The sequence below is a fragment of the Pavona decussata genome, unplaced genomic scaffold (assembly GCF_977016875.1).
Source record: "Pavona decussata unplaced genomic scaffold, jaPavDecu1.1 SCAFFOLD_330, whole genome shotgun sequence".
In the NCBI taxonomy this organism is placed as follows: domain Eukaryota; kingdom Metazoa; phylum Cnidaria; class Anthozoa; order Scleractinia; family Agariciidae; genus Pavona; species Pavona decussata.
The window spans coordinates 175,043-196,052 of NW_028145718.1; the positions used below are offsets into that span (position 1 = coordinate 175,043).

A 21,010-nucleotide genomic window follows, 5' to 3' on the forward strand; every position below is an offset into this window, starting at 1 on the left:
TAATTTCATTTTAACATTGCTCTCCCTTTTTAAGTCCTAGGATACTGTTAACGGTCCTTTATGCCCACTTGCGGTCCCCACCGTTGTTCTATATTTGCCAACCTCGTTCCCCAGGTTTTTTCCCTCGTAAATTGGCTTTTCAAGGAAAAGGCCCTGGCAACGAGTTTGTCTATATGTGTAGCATCGTATTCGGATTTAGGTTTACGAAATGCAATATTACTTAAATAGAATTTTTGGAAGCCCTGTACTTCTTCTATAACTCTTCCTTCCTTCGTTTCTTCTTTCTTTCTTTCTTTCTTTCTTTCTTTCTTTCTTTCTTTCTTTCTTTCTTTCACAACTTGCTTACATAATTGAGTGATTGATTGATTGATTGATTGATTGATTGATTGATTGATTGATTGTTTTATTTATTTACTGATTACTTTCTTTCTGTCGCAAACTGTAGTTTTTCAATTTCTAACTCCTTTTCTTACACAAAATGCAAAGCGGTTAATACTACAACAAACAAATGCGTCATATAAGTAACTTGAACTGTCTGTGAAGCATTACAGTTATCCATATTACAGCAGTTCACTTGGCACCAGTCTCCGTATTCCTTACATTGTCCGCCATTACATTGCTCCTGGAATCCACATCCCTTAGTGTAAATGTGAATCTCTGAATTATTACTCTTCACAGCTCTGTGGACTTTAAAACAAATTTCAAATTCTGGGTCTTCCCTCGAACAATCAGCCACTCTTCCATTGTCTTCACAGTCATCCCAGGACGTAAACGATTGACAGACATCACACAGCAAGGCAAAACCTAAAACAAAGAACGTAACGGTTCGGTGCACGACTGCCCTACGAAGCTGTAACGCTAGTATTGAACCAGTTTGGTTTCACTGGCTGGTTCTTATCTCGACTCTTACCGGCTTCCTCATGCAGACATTGTCGTCACAGCCTAGCACAGAGTGCCCCAGCCCACACCATAACTCCAAAAACATTAAAGATATGACATTGCAACCTGGAGGGTACATAGCACGTGCAAAACTATTCCCTTTGCCATCCACAAAATGGGATGACGAAGTCATATGACATGGTAATTACGGGTCAATTACGTCAATGATCCTTCGAGGCCGCCACCTTCGATTTCTCGAGTTCTCCAAAACTTGAGAAAACCGTTCAAATTGGCCCAGAATTAAGTGAAATAATCAAAACTACGCAAATTTAAAAAAGTTAAAATGGTATAAAATATAAAATTAACGAAGAAATACTACTGATTTTCCACAAGCAAAAAAGTCCAAATTTCGACAAGCATGGGTGTCAAATTCTTGTTTCCGTGGAAATATCAGGCCGCGTGAAGAATTCAGTGTCATACCAAATTTATCGTAGATAATTTAAAGTCACCGCGGGTATTTTGGACAGGTAACAAACTCCGTCACAATGTTACTCTAATGACACTGTGTCATGTAATACATTAGGCGATGAACAATGCCCGTAAAGACTCAAACCCACTTTGAAATTTAGTCACAGAAACGTGCTGCCACTTTACAGTACAACAATTCATTTCTCCCTGATTTTGCCGAAAAAAACTTTAATACTGTTGAGACTGAAATCCTCGAAGAACGAGAGACCATATTGGAAACCTGGGCCCAGTTGTTAAAAGCCCGATTAAGGTAATCCTGGGTTAACGTGAACTTTGATTCGAGTTACATTACTTATCAATAAAGATTCTTTAAATATATTTTAAACTTACAGCATATCTTTTTAGATCCGATATGCTGTACTTCTTTTTAACATGGTTTGGCCATGTACTTGTGAAGGAAAGTTTTGCTTTTCTCATTTAACTTATTGCGACAGCGACATGATGTTTCAGTTCTTTTGTTCATTGTTCGTAGTTACGCGCTGTGACGTGGACGGATGTCTGAATTTGGGCCCATCCGAAATCACTACCACGTGCATTTGGTAGACCACTCGACTCGCGTTGGTTGTTCTACTTTTTGCTGTGCTACACCGTGCTGACGAGAGCCAACCAGCTCGAAACCTTTCTGTTGATTCTCGGTTTGGTCTCTATCATTACGAAGTGCGATCAGCGTTGCAGAAATTTGAGTCATGAAGTATAAAATAGGCTTGAACAGAATATCACTATCACTATTCTCTATTTTTGTGCTGACATCAGAGACCTTTATTACCACACTTACAGCTAATCACAAGCCGCTGGCAGTCATGACTCGTCTTTATCCAGCGAGGAATACACGTGACCCTTATTTTCCTTCAATGTAACTACGCTCTGTTTTTTTTTTTTTTTAATAAGAACGTCTAATTTTGGAGCTGAGGCTGAACGTTCTTACATTTTTTGGCGATTTGAGGCTGAAAAGGTTCTTAAGGTGGGGCTCCACCTGAATTTGAGTGAAATTTGAAGAGGTTTTAACCCTTTCCCGCCCAAGAGTGCCATATGGCACAAGACACAATTATGAGCTCAGTATTTGGTCAATTTGTGTGAAATTTGCACAACCAAAAGATCTTTGAAAGATCTATAAATTGAAGGCATAAAATCATGCTCCCCTCCTATATGAGACTTGATTTACCACCCCTCAAACTTTTGGATTTTTTTTCCTTTGTACGTTAAGGGTCCAATTGATATCTTACAACAAGCAATGCACTGAGAACTGTACATTAAGCTATAGTTTAGGGGGATACCCAGTATGTACAACGAATAGGAAAATTTTCAATGTTTTTCTTCTTTCGTTTTGGGCTTTTCTCACTCTTATATGTGACCTCCTCCATCTCTGTTGGTGTGATAGCTATACCTATACCAGAAAATACCTTTTATATGGTATATCACATGTGGTCTCCCAGTTCATAGTTAGCGATTTAAAAAAATTCGGCATTTCCCTCGGGCAGGAAAGGGTTAAGAATGGATAGAAGAAAGAAAATTTTTAGAACACTACCAGAGACAGTCGATAACCACGCAAGGGCACCCCAGGTTGCTAGTGGACTAACTTGGTATCCGTCTATTAATTATTAACTACAAATTCTAATTTTAAAACTTCACTAAATCTTCAACATTTCTTATTTGTTTTAATTTTACCAATCCTTCAAGAAAAATTATTTCCTTCCAAATATACCTAAAAATCACCCAAAAATTCATAAAACACCCCAAATCATTGATTTGTGTTATGAATGGAGGGTTTTTGTATTGCTTGAAATGCAAACAAGATATTTCCATTTGACCGATTTTAAGAGGCGTGAAAACGGCTTTCAGGTGAACCCCCACCTTAAGACGAACATTTTCAAGAAAATCCTTGATGTAATCAACATCAACCAAAAAGATGTCAAGAAATCCACGCGTTCAAGACTTCTGTCAGAGATGTGAACGAAAAAAGTGATTTTATGACGCTATAGGACGAAAACAAGGTCAAACAAGCTTCGCACCAAAACGAGGCCGTGCCTCGTGCACGTCTAAGAAAATGTGTCCCACATGGGAGGGAAAGACGCTGTCGCGTCCTATATACAATGTTTTCAGCATCACCAGGTTTTCGGAGCTCCCTCAGCGGGTGGACCGGTGAGGGTGGGACTCTGCAGAGACTCTGCGCCCAGTAACTCTACCCCAATGAGGGGGGTAGGGGGGAGCAGAGACGGGGGAGCATTTTGCTCAAATTATTTTTAATTTTTTTATTGTTATATTAGCATGTTAAAAGGCGAGGTTAGGGTTAGGGTTAGAGATATGAGATATGTATCAAGAACCACTGCTGATTACTCTGATGACAAACCAAGATGTGTGTCACCATTGTTAATGTTACACAAAACATTTTGGTTAATTTACATTTTTTACAGATGAGCAAAATAAAAACGTTCTTAATCGACTCTCTGCCTGAGGAATGTTTTTAATACGTTCTTAAAATTTTGGTTAATTTCAGCCTCGACGTTCTTATAAAAAAGGTTCTTATAAAAAAAAAAACAGAGTGTACTGCTAATACCGGCGTGTTGTTTGCTTGTTCGACTCATTAGCATACTTTACTAAAATTCGACAAAGGGAACTACAAAAAAATGCACGAAAAAAATTGAAAGCGTCCCGAAAACTTAGTAGTGTGTGGACATTTGAGTATACCGATATGCTAAATGATTTTTGAGAAATGAACGTTAAAATTGTCAAAATTTTACAATCAAACCATGCATACTTTGTAAATTTCATACTTTCTGTTAGCTAATTTTAACGCGCCATACCAATATAATATTCACACTGGTTATCCATTTGTTTGATATGGGCTATTGAAGGAAAATGTAAACAATGACGTCATACGAAACTTCTCCTAGCGTGGACAGAAACAGAGAAACAAGACAAGACAATAAAACCCCTAAAAAGAACCCCAGTTATTAAGAAAAATCCTTTGCTGTTGTTTTTTTATATTCTAGACACATGCTCATCTTTTGATCTTAAACTTACAGGTGGCAATTATCTTGGAATACTAATTTATTCAAGCTTCCTTACAGAAATGTCATTTTATTCAATTTCAAGAATATTCCGGTCGCCAGAATGCCTTATATTATTTTACGGCGTTTACTGGCCGATTTAAGAAATGCGAAAATGGAAAAAAGGCTAAAAAGCTAAATAGCGAAAAATAAAACAAAACTGCAGTCACGTCCTTGAAATTGAAGTAAGCCAAAAACCCGGCCTAAAAGCAGTACTTCAGTAAATTTCTTTCCAGGTTCAAGATGCTTAGTATTCATAATTTTGAGATGAACTCAGATAACAATGATAACCTCTTTTGCGCGTGGTTGTTCCGTGGTTTTTTCAGTTAATTTTTTAGTAGGCAGGTTTTCCGAATAACACGAGTGACGACCATGTCTTTGAACTTATTGGCCTGACCACGTATGTACAGTTAATAGAACAAACCAACAAAACAAAGAAAATACTCCAGTTTTCTTATCGAGGGAGGGTTGGATGAAACCATACCATTGAAGTAATCGCGCATTAAGTTTGTTGTTTATGAATTCGACTTTGAAGTAGCAAAAATTTCTGAGTTGTTTTTCTGACTTACCTCTACAAATTAGGAGAAACAGTGTCACGACACCTACTCCTTTCATCTTTAACAAGAGAGAAGCTTTGCGCGGTTTTACATTTTTGCATTTCTAGCGCTTACTTATGCTTGTTACGGGTGATAATTCATACCTCATAACAATAAGCGTTTACGTTGCTACAGAAACAAAGCTTGCTTCTCTGTTATGCCATTAACTCAGTGGAAAAGATATTCATAAAAACAGAAAGAAAAAAAAAATTCCTTAAAATTAAACATATGTGACATTTTCTAAATATATAAAACTTGTTCTGTGTATATATAACTTGCAATTGATGTGAATATAGAGCAGTTGTTTCCAAATAAACACATCTTTTAAATATATAGTACTTTCTTGAAATGAATAAAACATGGCGCTTGTTCTATACTTGAGATAAATGTTTTAAACTTGTTTCCGCATTTATATACATTTTCTTATCGATTTGATTATTAGAAATCGATACCAGCGATAGAGTCCAGGACCCTGTGAACGGCACTTCAAAATGGCGGTGTTGTCTGTAGGAAGTGTATTTAAAAAATAAATAAATAAATAAATAAATAAATAAAAGATTTTCAGTTTTAATTGCAACACAAAGGTACCACTTACAATACCAATACGTATACTAATATACACTAAACTAGCTACACTACTTACAATACTTAGAATACTATACATTTAGAACAGCATCGGAAGGTCTTAGGTTCGACTCCTGATAGGAGCACTCGGATTTATTTTCCGAGTATGCCTGTGTCATTTACTGATTAAAACATCATTATCATTTATTATTTACACTGTAATACTTACAGTACTTACAATGCGGCATTTACATTAGTTACAAATACGATTTTTACACTATGACTATGATACTTGCAACACTTACAATACGTTTCTTACAAGCTGGAGAGACGATTGCTTAAATGAAGTGTATCCATCACGACTCGTCTCATCTCGACTCATCAACAAAATAGAGATAAAGACTGTGGACACATTCAGCTATCTGGGTAGCACCGTTACGAGCAGTGGATCCCTGTACGCTGAGGTGATGCAGCGCTTTGGAAAGGCAAGTGCGGCCTTCGGCCAACTGACAAAGAGACGTTGGTAAGACCACGCTGTCCATCAAGATTGCCGTATACAGAGCTATGGTCCTGTGCACGCTTCTGTATTGCTGCGAGACGTGGACCACCTACCGCCGGCACATCCAGCAGCTGGAGCATTTTCACCAACGATGTCTGCGGAATATCTGCAACATCAAGTGGAAGGACAGAGTGTCCAACCTCCAGGTCCTGGAGAAGCGCGGTCTCCCCAGCATTGAGTGCTTGATCATCAACTGCCAGCTGAGATGGACAGGAGACATGGTCCGAATGGAGGACGACAGGATCCCGAAGATGCTGCTGTATGGACAGCTAAAAGAGGGGCATCGCGACCAGGGAGGACCCTTCAAGAGGTACAAGGACACTCTGAAGGTGAACCTCAAGAGCTGCAACATTGACGTGAACTCTTGGGAAGCAACTGCCCATGACAGAGGTCTTTGGGCATACCAGTGCACACAAGGCACGAACGACTTTGAAGTCAACAGAATAGCTGCGATCCTGGCAAAGAAAGAGAGGAGGAAACAGCGATCCGCTTCTGTGGATTCATTCTCATGCAGCATCTGTGGCCGCTCGGTGTGCGTCAGGAATTGTTCTTCATTCCCACATGAGAACCCACCTCGGTAACTGAGTTGTCTGCCTACTCATCTGTCGTATCGACAGGAGAATCCGTAAACCCATCACGACCACACTGTGTGGCCCACTTATTTTTGTATTTAATATAGCTACCATTTTTATTGCGATTTCTCTTTCACGTCGAAATGTTATTTTCAAGAAGAACAAGAAAGACCTCCAATTTTGGAACCTCAGAGTTGCTTTTGTTTTCGGTGGATATAATATTTGGCATGCAATTGGAAGGTAATGATTGAAGGTGTAAAAGCTGGTGAATTAGAGTCTCTTCAATATGACTTGCAACTACACTTCCTCCAAACGACACCGCCATTTAGAAGTGTCTTTCCCAGGACTCTATCGCTGGCTTCAAATTCTAATAATCGCCGCCGGAAATTGTCAAAATGATTCAATGTAGGCGACCTCTACTTCCAAGCACGCCTTAGGGGTTCTTCATATGTAGCAGAATGGGATTTATATATTACCATTACGGCTCGTTCTTGTATTCGTTCTAACTTTCTTTTGTCCGATGATTTGCAAAAATGCCAGGTTAGATGGCAGTAAGTTTAATATGGCTTATGCCGTAGTAGCTTGGCCTTGCAGGGTATTAAGTTTCGAAGGCTTGAGAGTACTCCAACTTTCTGGCTTGCCTTAGTGCATAATATGCTGATATGCTCAGTGAAGTTGAGATTTTCATCTATATGAGCTCCTAGTAGTTTGATTAGTTCTGTGTTTGCAATATCTAGATCGTTTATGCTCAGCGTTTTGTCTCTCTTGTCCTTATCGAGGTTTCGTGGATTGATGTATAGAGACTGAAACTTTATCTGGATTGGCGAGATTGGATTAGTAGCTCAGGTACCAAGTTGGTAATTATTCTCGGTGACACACCGATCAATGATTATCGACATATTTTTACGTTGCTACTCTGAAACTAACAAAACGGAGACGTTGAAAAACTGCATGTGGCAACGATAAAGCCAGTTCTAAGAAATACATATCTGTATAACGCAATTTCAGCAATCGGGTCCTACGTACGTTTGAAACTTCAAAAAAACTCCAGTCAAACAACTGATTTATGCATTAATTTTATTGATCAATTGCCAAAGGCGAAATGACTATCACGAACCTACCTCAGCAGCTATCCTAGTGCATGGTAAAAAAAAAGAAATAAAAATAAATCAACTTTGTTTAACGAGGGTGACACTTAACAGTCTGACGACTGAGAAACCTGTGGCCCTCGGATTGGAATTTGGAAATGTTGGTTTTTGTGGAGGGAGGAAAACCAGAGAACCCGGAGAAAAACTTTCGGAGCAAGGACGAGAAACAACAACAAACTCAACCAACATATGACATAGGGTCCGGGAATCGAACCCGGGCCACATTGATGGGAGGCAAGTGCTCTCACCACTGCGCCATCCCTACTCCCCTAAACAAACCAGATATAATGCCCAGACACGCAGGCTAGTCGGGGGCAAGTTGCAAGCAGCGGGTTTTTAATTTTTTCGTGCGAAATCAGACAATGGAAGCGAGTTTTTCTCATGTACGTTCTGAACCTGTATACAGTTTCTGACTAAACTTCATGGTGCTAGTCACAGTTGATCATCCACAGTGTCACCAAAACAGCATTTTTCTTACCTGAGAGCTAGCATGGGCATTTCTGTCATTCAACTATCTTTATACTGGCACGTGTTTTCAAGAAAGAAAAACAAAAATATAAAATACCAGCAAAGCAGTGACGAAGAATTTAAAATGTACAAAAGAAACTCAAAACTTGCTCCACTCCCAGCGGATCGGTAAGTAGACAGATAACATTTCTGGCGCGAAAGCACTGGTTTATTTACTTTCATGTGTTAGAAATACATTAACAGGGCGAAGCCGCGGCATTGATAAAATGAACGTCTTTGTTTTTGTTTTTCTTTATTTTTTTTCATATTATTATTGCTGTCACTGTTGTAAAGGAAACACCTTACTAAGGAGCTCGTTCCGTTGTTTGGTTTACGTCTGTCTGGGTTCCACTGCAGAAGTGTTATTGAGGGCGAAATTCAGACGTGATAAGCAGCGGTTAACAACCCAACCAATACATGCATCATGTATTCAAGATTCAAAGTGCTGGATTCGTTGCAAGCATCTGTATTACAACAATAGACTTTGCACCTCTGGCCTTGCGTCACACACTCTTCCCCATTGCAGAACTCCAGTATCCCACATCCTTTTTGATAGAAATGAACTTCCGTTCCATTGTTATTTTTAACTCCTTGTAGTTTATAGCAAACCGTCATGTCTTCTGGACAGGTGCTTTGCTTATTCTTATCAGCACAGTCAGCCCACGATTTCGTCGACATACAAAGGTTGCAGTCAAGGGCTGCGACTGAAAAACGAAATAACTGTAAGGAAAACTTCGTGTTATCTTAGAATTCTTCAATGTGCTGTGCTTCAACAAATTAAACTTTCGAAGTAGGCTGACATGCTCATCAATATGAGTTGATAGGGTAAATTGTGCTTCGTAAAGAGATTCCAAAGCTTACGTTTCGAGTGCTGGCCCTTGGTTTGTCGAGAGTCAGGAGCTTGTCATAAGCTCCTGCGGGAGTAGATTCACTCTGAAGAAGGGTAAGTGCTCTTAATCTCTTTTCGGTGGAGAATACACCCTATGAACTCAGTTAATATCAAATTTATGAGCAGTTTAATCCCCCACCGACGCAGTACCATGACTTCATTTTAAACGTGAGATGCCCTGGCTAAAAATTTAGCTGGATCTGATTATTTGCTATGTTACCATTATTTATGGATACTTCCAATGTGTGTTTATGGTTAGCACTGTACCTTATTGTAGTACTGTTTATTATTTTCTTTCCTTAATAAATTTGAATCAGAACGAAAATATGGTATTGCTGGTGGACTAAATTGCCGAGAAAATCGGTTATAAACGTTACTTTTCAGTAATTTTGTTTTGTTTCGTTAGAGAAGTATGATAAAGTAACTATTTCTCTTCGATCTTTTCAAACCTGAAAGCTGTATACCTTTTTTACTTTTAAAATTAAAATTTAAATCTAAGCTGAGTTGGGAAACTTGACGAATAGCGAGATAAGCTTTATCCTGATGCCATGATGTGACTGATAGCTTGAGTCTTACTGTAGCATGTTTACACGCTGCAGGTGTGTGTCAAAATATTACACAATTAAATTAGAACAAATATTTACCCGAATGAATTCCAGCTAAACGTCTGCAAAACGCTAAGGAAGTCTTACTTTAATCAGAAAAAAAAGACATGTATTGAACTTGAACAAACGTTACCGTCCGTTTTTCGGCTATAAATCCAGCTTATCGGAAACTGCAGTGCGGCCGATAAAATTAATTTTTATCAGGCGGTCTGAGAATTCGGCGGACAACCTCGGCTAACAAATATGCATTTTCTGAGCAATTTTCGAAAACACAGCATGAAAGATTTTGGTAATAATATTACTGGAAACAGATGAATCCATTGCCAGTAATTTTGTCCGAATCAACACATGCTTGAAGCACAGCAGTGATAATATTATACCCTTACCACAAGGAGACGAAGTTTGTAATATTTTTCACTACTGCACTACTTGAGTGTTATCAAATTTTCTTTCTAAAAGGTAACGTTTGTAAGGAGAAGTTGTCCCAAATTGAATGAGATTCAAAACGATATTGCCTATAACTTCGACTTGTTTACTTTATATCCCAAATGGCACGAAGGTTAAGATTAATTTTGTTATAACAACTTTATTTTAAAACTAATGCCGATCACAAAATTCTCGATTTTCTGGTACGACTGGTGCGATTTTTTGGTGTAAAACGGTGATCAATGACAAAAATAAGAATATATACTATACATACTTAAATGCCTATTAGAAAACAATACAATTAAGACTCAAAATGGGCTGATTTTCATAGCAGTGAGCATACCGTAAAATCCTGATAGTATAGACCCTCCGAAAGTAACGACCCCCCGAAAGTAACGTCAAAACTTTGTGGCTTCTAATAAATGCCGAAAATAACGAGTCCCCGAAAGTAGCGACCCCACCGAAAGTAGCGAGTCCCCCCAAAAGTAGCGAGACCACACATATGGAATGCCTTTTTTGTTTTCCAATCCATCGTCAAATTTTTAATTTACAACACTCCTAATATCTTCGTGCATTGACAAATTGATCACGATAAGACACTTTACAACAAGGGAAAGCCTTAAGCCATCATTCGGCCTTGACATCAGTTCACTGACGGCGTAATGTGAAAACTAAACTGGTGTAATTTCGTATTAACAACAGGAACGTTTCTTCAAATTGAAATTGAAAACTCGATATAATGAGTATAAAACGCATTGGCGTGTCATGGACTAAAAGCACTGAGTTTAGCTTTCTTCTCCTGAGTCAGAGAATAATTCGATTTCCTCTACATCAGCTGATTCATTCGTGTGGTAGTCCGGTAGACCATCGATGTTTATTTCACTGTCCCTGCTACCATGGCCACATTTCACAAATGAACGGAAACTATGTCTTTCAGCCGACGCGAGATCTCTTGCCATGCCGTGCCCACCCATTTCGTGAAAAGTACACGCCGATAACCAGCGCTTACTTTTCCACTCATTAATAGCTCTGGATTGTGCGAATTAGTGTTCCGTAGTCAGTCTGTCAACATTCTTCTTAAATTCTGCATTGAATGCAACATCGAGTGGTTGAATCTTGCTCGTTGCGCCTGGAGGTGCAAGCCCAAATCTCGTCTGGCACTCTTGCGTCAGAATGGTCTGTATTCTGTCTGTTGTTTGAGCTCTGTGCGAATCATATAATTTTTCATTTCGGAAAAAAAGAACTAGTGCTAGTTTTGTTTGCTGGTTTTTGTTCCCCGAAAATAACGACCCCCCGAAAGTAACGTGTCCCAAAGGCAGCTAAAGCGTTGTGTTTTCGCTTTAGGCTGGATGAAGGCGATAAAATGTACACACTAAACTTGCTTCAAAAAAGTACGGAGATCTTGTCATCGTTCAAAATAGTTTGCCACCTAATCTTGATCTCTACCTAAGCGTATTTTTAACATAAATGTTGCCTGGCATTATATAACTTCTGTATTCAAAGAATTGAACGTTCCTTCTTCCTCAGGTGGAACTCAGATGAGTCTCAGTCTTCTTTAGGTGAATACATATGTTGTGATTCAAATTTATCCTTGGTTTAAATTTTACCCTCCTACTGGGTATGGTAATGCATAACAATGAATTTGAAACAATGAAAACTAAAATTTAAACCAAGGACGATAAAATTGAAGCACAGCATAAACTTGCTGGTATTCATTTTTCTTTGAATTTTATAATTAATAAATCAACTGCCTGATCCACGTCGTTTTCTTTCTGAAAAAATTAGGTATCGAGTTTAAAAGCATTCAACGACAAATTTATAACAACAAATGAGGGATGAGCAAATTTCCGCTTCGTTTTAAAGTAGAAATAAATACAGGATATTTACGGGATATAACTCGATTCGTGCTGAAGACCATACCTTCAGAAAAGATCCAACTGAAAGCGATGAGAAAAGTGCCAAATTTTGACGGTTTCATTTTGTTCCAAAACCAGCGAGTGGAGACTGGCCCTCTCAACTGATCGTCAAACAAATGCTGGACTGTACTCGTCACAACCTTCAAGACAAAGAAAAATAGTCTTACTCGCTTCGGAGACGTATTTATCATTAGCCATTCTTGGAAACATGCTCAGTTACTTTTTTTCAGTAATGTTTTGAATTATTACCGCAGAAAATTTTCCTTGGTTAAAACTACACTCTTTTTAATAAATGTTTCGTGTTTTCAACACGAAAACATAACCTACTGAATTTTGTGAGACAAAAGCCAAACCTGAACGCAGCCACGTATTTATGCAAACCAAGTTTTAAAAAACGTCTGAAAAGACACTACATCACTGTTTGCTCAAACAGATCTAAAGTGCGTGGCAACATTTGCACTCATCTGTTTGTAAAAACTGTCATCAGTATGTAAGCACTTGTAGAAACTCAATGAACAAAACCTTAATTTATTTGCTGACCCCGCCTCAAATGTTATTTTGTGTTAACTTAACAAATACAAAGTGTCTAAAAATGATCAATACTAAACGCTTCTGGATCCGTGGGTCTTCCGTCCAAATAACTTAATTAAAAAAATTATTTTCACTTTCTCAATTTGTTTTTAATAACAAACAAAAGTAAAGAAGATAATTGCAAAATCATGTTTTGAAAAGCAGAATTGTATATTTGAACTAAAACAAAACGTTTGGATCAAACACGGAGTTTCCTGGGAGATGTTAAACAAGGCAAACTCTCAAATATTACGCCCAGAAGCTGACAGAAAGCACTTTGAATTTTCTAGCCTTTCGAACCTTGTAATTCAAACTAAATTATTTTTCATCAACTCGGACCCGATTCAAAAGCGGATTCCGAGCGGCTGATCCGAGTTCGGTAGTTGATTCAAGCATTCAATTTAATTCTCCAAACCAGAAGAACCATGAAAGGTCGCGTAGTAACTAGTTTCCACAAAACAACAGAAATACAATAAGACAGTTAATACTATCAACTCGCTTCCGTCCATGATACAACTAAGGGTGCGTTCGATTGACGTTATTCCGGAATAGGAATGCATACAATGATTACTAGGAATCCCTCGTAAGAGATTTTTGGAGTTAGGCCTAGTTCAGACGTCGTGCTTCTGTCGTGCCGAACTTAATTCAATAATTAAATTCGGCAAAACAACGGCAGAAGCACGGCGTCTGAATCAAAGTTTTGAATTAAGTTCGACAAGCTCTGCCGTGCTACACGACTGTGGCACGGCAGTGATTCAAACGTCGTGCTTCTAAATTCATAAATTATTTAAATGTACTCTCGATCCTGCGGGTAGAACTATGCTCTACGGAGTATGCGCAGTGAATGTGTTTTCAGCTGCATGACATTTCCGCTGCTTTAGAGCGGGATGACGATGAATTATCCAACAAAGAAACGTCGATTTACAACAGTATTGATTCCACTGGTAGGCTATGCAGATCACAGTTACCAAGAAGCAAGCGAAGATGAATGGGAAATCAGTAGAAAGTCTTCGGCGGGAAACGGTAGGGCAAGGAAGAAAGCTGGAAGAAAGTCGTCATGGAAAGAAGAAAAAGTTGCCGATATGGTAGATATTGTGTGCAACAGCGATTACTACAAAAAAAGATTACCTTTATAAACTCTAAAAACTCCAAAAACAACGATGTATACAGCAAGCTACAGAGAGATTTACAGGCACGCTTGGAAGCACGTGGTCAAGAGCTTCAATTCACAGTAGAGCAAGTGAGAAACAAGTTAAAGAAGCTGATAAGCGAATGTAAAAAAGTGGCCCTCACAATAAAGACCGCCATAGGTGTTGATCGCTTCCAAGAAAACAAGAACTATGGGTCGTGGTTCCCCATGTTGTTTTCTCTTGTTAAATCTCGGGATTCTTGTCAGCCCGAGCGAGCGGTGGAACCATCGAGCGGCAGCAGTGAAGAAGTAAGCTCAAACAAACGGTCCGTTGCAGGACGTCCCGCAGAAAGTGTAGGAGAGAGTGAAGGAAGCACGGATAACGGATCATCGGATTACAAGAAGCTTTTGTCCCAGTCAAAAATTCGAGGAAAAAAAAGAAAAAATGTCGCCTCAAGTGCTGTAGAATGTATGGAGAAGTTGTTAGAGAGAGATCCAACCAAAAAGCTCCTCGAATTTTATCGTGAAGAGAACGAAAAAACCAGAAGGCACGAACTGGAACTCATGCAAATGATGATGTCAGTTCAACAACCAACCGAAAATGTTCTGATCCCCTAACTCAAGTTAGCTCTCGGCCTGCAGCGTGGTTACATGACTGTACCGCTGCAGCATGCGTATGGATACATGGAGAGCGGAGGCATGCATCAGGTGCAACGGGCAGAACTGAACCCATGCAGTGTTAGAAATAATTCTCCAGCTTTCTTTAGCCTCTGACTTTGATTTTTTGTCATACTTTTTGTGTTGTAGGAAATATCTCCCAAGTTTGTACCTCACCTCTAAAATACTACTAGAATTCTTGAGGGGTCAGAGCCATGGCGAGCTTTCCTTAAAGTAAAGAGCAGAAAATAACCTTTTTTGCTTTGAATGGAAGCAAATTTCATTCCTCTCGAAAAGAGTAATGAAAATAAATGTATAGTTAATAGGTAATTGGCTTGTTGCAACTGTTCATCTTGTTTTGTACACAGACCAAAAACAATTTGCATTCAGTCACTTTGCCTCTGAGCCCCATAGCCTCTGTATTATTGTATTTTATGTGTTCAAATTGTGTATGCAGTAAGCTGAAAAAGGTCTATAATACATTATGCGGTTTGAACTCCTTTGCTTTTGAATATCCTTTCAGTCAATACTTATATTCTGTTGGGTTAGCCATTGATTTTATGAGGTACTTGTAAGTCAGAGAGATTACGATACTGAGCGTGTGAAATGATCATAAACTGTTAGAACGTCCTGGTATGAGATTGTGGCCATATGTTCAGTTGAAAACTCAGCTTGGATACTAACGGAGTTTTAAATATCAAAACTCTTCAACTTTTAAATTACCGCTAAATCCTGCTTAGGTATACAAACCTGATTCCCTGTTTCAGCTCATAACAACTTTTTAATAAATAAGTAAGGTACACGTGCTAGAATGATCATTAAAAAAAGCTGTGTTGTTTGTTAACAAATGTTATGTAACACAATACATGCAAGTGTGTTGTCTCTGTCTTCTTCTTGTGCACTCTCACACTTCCTCTGAAGGACTCGCCACCTGCCTTTGAGTTCACCATATGCCTCCTCAATGACCATTTTTTCCCTGCTTAGCCTGTAATTGAAATACTGTTGTGAGGGGGTCAACACAGCACTAGTATAAGGTGTCATCAACCAGCTTGGTCTCAGTGAAAAGGGAAAGCAGAATCACCCAACATTAGTGGAGGGACTTTGACACCTTCAACGTCTTTACCTATATCAGGTATTGTTTGCCAACCTGTTATTTTACTCCAAGTTGGTTGATTGAAAAATTATTGAATCGTGGGAATTCTCAGGGAATCCACAGCTCGCCCAAACAAATCTGCGCCTGGCATCCACCATGCCCATTAGGACAACTGAATAGAAAATTTTGAAGTTGTGATACTCTTTGTTAGTTTGTAATCCGCCTGTAGGACACTTTAAAGGAATGTGGCATCCATCTATGGCAGCCCAACTGCATGGGAACTGCCGAAGTTCCTCCATATCCAAAATTTTCTCCCGGAATTCCTCTTCGTTCCTTGGGGAGATTGTTGATAATTGCCTTTGTAACTTCACTTACTATACCGCAAACTGTTGAGTTACCTAGGCCGGTCATTTCCGCTATTGTGTAGAAATAGTCTCCTCTTGCCAAACGGTAAAGGCAGACTGCTAGCCTAGTGCTGGTGGAATTGGCTCCTCTGCGACAGTGTCCCGTTGCAAGTCATGTTCAATTCGGCCAAGAATAAATTGGAAGGTTGCCTTGGACTCACGGAGAGTCTTCTTGAATTTCGTATCGCTATATATGTTCCATACATGATCAAACCAACCATTGTTTCGTGGCATACGTCAGTGAGACGTCGACAGGATCGAACGGCGACGGCATTCTCCTAAGAAATGAGCAGTGTAGTAACGATTTTCACGAGCAGGAGTTTGCGCTTTAATAGTTTTGAATACGGCGCCATCTTGAAAATAAATACCGCTGATCAATTGTTACGTGGCTTCAGTAATTTCTGAATTAATTTCGACTCTGGCACGCCGTCTGAATCAAAATAAATAAATTAAATAAATATAACCTTTGTTTACCCTCGGCAGTGTTTATAGCACAAGTGCTAGTGGGGCCGAGCATTAACGCCACAAAGAAATAATTTAAATTGAAAATAACATGGTTAAAAATCCCAGCTGGCAGGAGGTAGACCAGCTGGCACAAGCGCGGCCGAGGAGTTGAACTTGGGGCTACCGAGAAACAACTCCAGCTAGTGGTCAGAGCGGGACTTGAACCCGGGACCTCCGGATTTCAAGTCCGGCGCCCTAACCACTCGACCACGCTGCCTCCACAAGTCGTGCTTCTGCCGTGCTACGGTCGAACCTAAGCAAATCTAACAGCTGTTATTTCGCTTATTCTTATTCCAGAATACGGTCAACTAAGTTTATTAGAACAACATGACTTTATATTATGTTATCTTTTGATTGTTTCCTTTTACTCGTGATACTTAGGTTTCAGTTGTTTATGTGAGGAGAACACAGTGTGAGCTGACAGCTAAGTACGGCCCGCTGCGATGGAAGTTGAAGAGACAGGGGTTACGACATCGAGCAGTGTAATATCGTCATGCATTGACGTCCCAAGAGGGTGGTCAAAGGAACTTGACCTGACTATGAAGAAGCTCGTTGGCGCTAAGGCAAAGGATGTTTTGCGAAGAATGCAGAAAGCCATAATCTCGTGCTCGCTCGATGTTCATGGCACGTTCTTTCAAGGCAACCGTTGAATAACCGTTGGAACTCAGTATTGACGTGTTAGGCATGTGTTTAGGGAGCGGTTTTGATTCGATAAATGAAGTAGGCCTTTCCACTTATATGTTTTTCTCAATTTTTATGTATTTAATTTTTTTGCAACATTTTATCACCAAGTTATTAAGAGTTAGATTTTATGTAATTTTAAGTATGAAATAGTTTTAATAGAGCAGTTTAGTTCCTCTAAGGCTACGCTGTGCGCCCTACGTGGGCGCACAGCGTTTTACACTGAATAATAATAATAATAATAATAACAACTTGATTGCGTATATAACAGACGGGTTGGGATTAAACAAGAAAATGAAAATAAATACCTCGATCTGACGCTTGAGAAATATATGTAAAAACAGGTGATTTCATACAAATAATTTAATATTTCATTGAATATAGATCATTAATCGAAATCAACTTTCAGGAAACTACGATCAGGCAGCTGTTTTGATCCTATAAAATTCAGGGATAAATGACTACCTTGATTCCAGAAAAAAATGCGTTCATGCATGTGAATTCCACCTAAAGAGGTAAGAATGTTCAATTCTTTGAATACAGGAGTTATATAATGCCGGACAACATTTATCTTGATGAGTAATTTCTTTGAAATAGATTTTGTAATGAAAATACAAGCTAAAAAGTCACGACGTTTCGACCTCTCCGAGGCCATTTTCAAGTTCGAGTAAAAAAATAAAAGCCTTAGCAATGTAAGATATTCAAATTAACTTTACAATTTTGTCATGACTCAACAAATGATTCAAGCAAGAAGATGGCAATTGGTCCAAGATAAGTACATGTTAATAGTGCACTGAATGAGTTACCGGTTCCCAAGCCGCTTACATTGTTTCCGCTATTTTCAAGGGCTTATTGGATCGCCAATGGCGTTAAGTTCGAGCCTTGTCCACAGGGTGTCCACACAAACGGTGTGACTGGTGACTGTTTACAAAATTTAATTTAAAAATTTGTATGGAAATATAAGGTTCGTATTAAAGCCAAATGTTAGGAAAAATGTTTACCTGAAAAGTCACAATAAAATGTAAATTTACTTCAATCGTTGTGCTTTGTCGTTCTTTAGCCTGAAAACGGCGAATTTAGGCGATTTTGAAGGTTTTGCTTTCGTCGTTTACCTGAGCGTTATATAGAGAAAAGGGAGGAAAGCTCTGTCAGAAATGCTCCAGCGCTGAGACGATTTTCACCCGGAAATTCGAATTGCCCCGCTTCCAAACCCAGCACCAGTAAAGTCGAGATGTTAAGCTTTCCTCTCGTACCATTCGATCGAAAATCCGTTCTAAACGAGAGGCGCCAGCTGGCGAAGAAAATCGATTAATTGTAATGACGTTGTTCTCCACACGATGCCCCGCGCGCCAAGAGAAAGGGTCCTTACAAAGTGCGAGGCAGCGAGGCGTGCGCGGCATGCGAGGCAGACGTGTGAGGCACTCAGGTTAGCCTAAAAAACACTCCGGTTAGCCTAAAGAGCACTCCGGTTAGCCTAAATAGCACGCAGGTTAGCTTAAATAGCTCCCCAGTTAGCTTAACGGTTAGCAGTTTATGTTGGGGTTGTTCATGCCTCGCATGTTTTGTTCATGCCTCGCACGTCTGCCTCGCATGCCTCGCACGCCTCGCATGGTGCCTCGCACGCCTCGCTGCCTCGCATGTTGGTAAAACTCCAAGAGAAACCATGTGCTCGGAACTGTAATGGCGTCTTGTGAAGATTTATTAAACTGCTGTTGTGTTTCTTCATCGCCGCATTCCTGTCTCCTCTCAAAATCGACAGCCAGAATGACTTATATTATATTCTACGGAGTTTACTGGCCGATGAGAAATGCGAAAATTGGGGGAAAAAAGACTAAAAAGCTAAATGGCGAAAATATAATGAAATGCAACAACCAAGCTCTTAAAAGAAAAACACAGTAATTGAATATTCAGAGACATCATTGAAACCCTCTTTGAAGTAAGCGTCTCAAAGCAGTACTTCAGTAAATTTCTTTTTGCAGGGTCACGGTATGCTAAGTATTCACAATTTTGAGATGAACGCAGATCATGACACCTAACAGATAACATCATTCCCGGCTGCTGTTTCTTAGCGGGCAGTTTTTTCGAATACACTCCTTTTTTATAAGAACGTTGAGGCTGAGATTAACTAAAACTCAAGAACATACTGAGAACATTACCCAGGCTGAGAATCAGTTAAGAACATTTTTATTTCGACCAAATGTTTTTAAAATGAATAGTATAAATACGGATAAAATAATACAGGAAAACATCTAGTCTATATTGTCCAATTAACCCAAATAATAGGTGTCTTTGTCACGTACGCATAGGTTTATTGAAATACTGTATCAGGTAACTTAAGAACATCTTTTAAAGAACTTTTCAGGCTCAAATTGCCCAGAAAAAAGAACGTTCAGCCTCAGCCTCCAATTGAGACGTTCTTATATTAAAAACGAGTGTCACCCGTCACGACCGTGCTATTTGGACTTTATATGGCTTGACCATTTATGTACAGTTCATAGAATCTACCAACAAAACAAAGCAAATACTCGAGCTTAGTTATCGACTCGGGAAGGGTCAGTGTAATTGTAGTAAAAATTGTATACTCTATATCGAAAGTTAATGAGATATTAAATTTGAAAACTTTAAAAAGTGAGGAAATGTGAATAAAATTGTTTTTGTTGTTTTTCAGGTGAAACTATACCATTGTAGTAATCGCATATAACTTTTGTTGTTTATGAATTCCACTTTGAAAGCAAACATTTCTGAGTTATTTTCCTGGCTTACCTCTGAAAATCAGGAAAAACAGTATGACAACGCCAACTCCTTTCATCTTTAACTAGGGAGAAGCTTTGTTTTATAATTTTGTATTGCTAGCAATTACGCGTTAACGCGATAGGTACGTTAATACAATTCATGCCTCATTGAACGCTTAGGTTGCTACAGAAACGAAGATTGCGTTTCTGCTATGTCCATTAATCCAGCGGAAGAAATATTTATAAGAACAGGAAGAAAAAGGGTGCCCTTGCTTTTAAATTACAATTATAGAATTAATTCAATACCTGGAGAATTTTGGTGTTTTTGTTTTGAAGGGTTAAAATTTAAGGATCGTACAAATTTAAGGAATTTGTACTTAGACCTCAGAAGTTGGCTATGGCTATTTATCCACCGTGATCTTATCAAACACTTTGCAAAAATTATTTGTTCTATTTAAAAGCTGTGCTCAGTTTACATTTATATTTCATATGTATAAAAGGAAACTAATAGTAGGTCACACGCTAAATTTATGTAGGTAGTATATGCGACCTGATCTTAGTTTTAAATCGTTTAAAAGGAAGTGTTCTCCTTCAAACTCGAAGGAAGAGAATTCCAAACTTTGACATCCAAAGAAGCAAAGCAATTATTTTATTGTAATAGTTTTTTCTTGTTTGTGGTAGTTGAAGATTTAATTTGGAAGACCGAAGATCATGATTGTGTAGACCTGTGTTGAAAGTAAACATGTCAGATATGAAAGACGGAAAAGTACCATTAATTGTTTTTAAAATAGTTATAGCTGCTGCATGTTGTTTTGTCATTTCTGTAAACGAGAACCACTCATTTCAGACCTAATATCAGTGGAATGTTTCGAGTACGGAGCGCATGTAATAACGCGAGCGGCCCGATTCTGTAACTTTTGAAGATTTTCTCCCAAGGTTACACCTATAGTCTCTCAGACTATACAAGAATAATTAAAACATACTCGATAATTGAAATATATACG

At 38.9% G+C, this 21,010-nt stretch overlaps 2 protein-coding genes across 2 annotated transcripts; both read right to left on the bottom strand.

The window, feature by feature from the left end:
* Positions 1-428: 428 nt before the first annotated feature.
* Positions 429-5,138, bottom strand: LOC146453410 (uncharacterized). Its single transcript, XM_085096518.1, has 2 exons — positions 5,024-5,138; positions 429-804 (listed from the first exon to the last, which is right to left on the bottom strand). The coding sequence occupies exons 1-2, from the start codon at positions 5,067-5,069 to the stop codon at positions 470-472; spliced, it is 381 nt and encodes a 126-aa protein (XP_084952644.1). The 5' UTR covers positions 5,070-5,138; the 3' UTR covers positions 429-469.
* A 3,530-nt stretch (positions 5,139-8,668) lies between these two features.
* On the bottom strand, positions 8,669-12,603 carry LOC146453411 (uncharacterized). Its single transcript, XM_085096595.1, has 3 exons — positions 12,590-12,603; positions 12,241-12,376; positions 8,669-9,104 (listed from the first exon to the last, which is right to left on the bottom strand). The coding sequence occupies exons 2-3, from the start codon at positions 12,296-12,298 to the stop codon at positions 8,779-8,781; spliced, it is 384 nt and encodes a 127-aa protein (XP_084952721.1). The 5' UTR covers positions 12,299-12,376; positions 12,590-12,603; the 3' UTR covers positions 8,669-8,778.
* Between the last annotated feature and the right edge of the window lie 8,407 nt (positions 12,604-21,010).

What these genes read in the sequence shown, in the direction of transcription:
- LOC146453410 (XM_085096518.1), bottom strand. Translation starts at nt 5,069, where the DNA reads ATGAAAGGAGTAGGTGTCGTGACACTGTTTCTCCTAATTTGTAGAG. An exon ending in GTTTCTCCTAATTTGTAGAG is followed by an intron (nt 805 to 5,023) that starts GTAAGTCAGAAA and finishes TCTTTGTTTTAG; the next exon opens with GTTTTGCCTTGCTGTGTGAT.
- LOC146453411 (XM_085096595.1), bottom strand. Translation starts at nt 12,298, where the DNA reads ATGAAACCGTCAAAATTTGGCACTTTTCTCATCGCTTTCAGTTGGATC. An exon ending in CAGTTGGATCTTTTCTGAAG is followed by an intron (nt 9,105 to 12,240) that starts GTATGGTCTTCA and finishes TTCGTTTTTCAG; the next exon opens with TCGCAGCCCTTGACTGCAAC.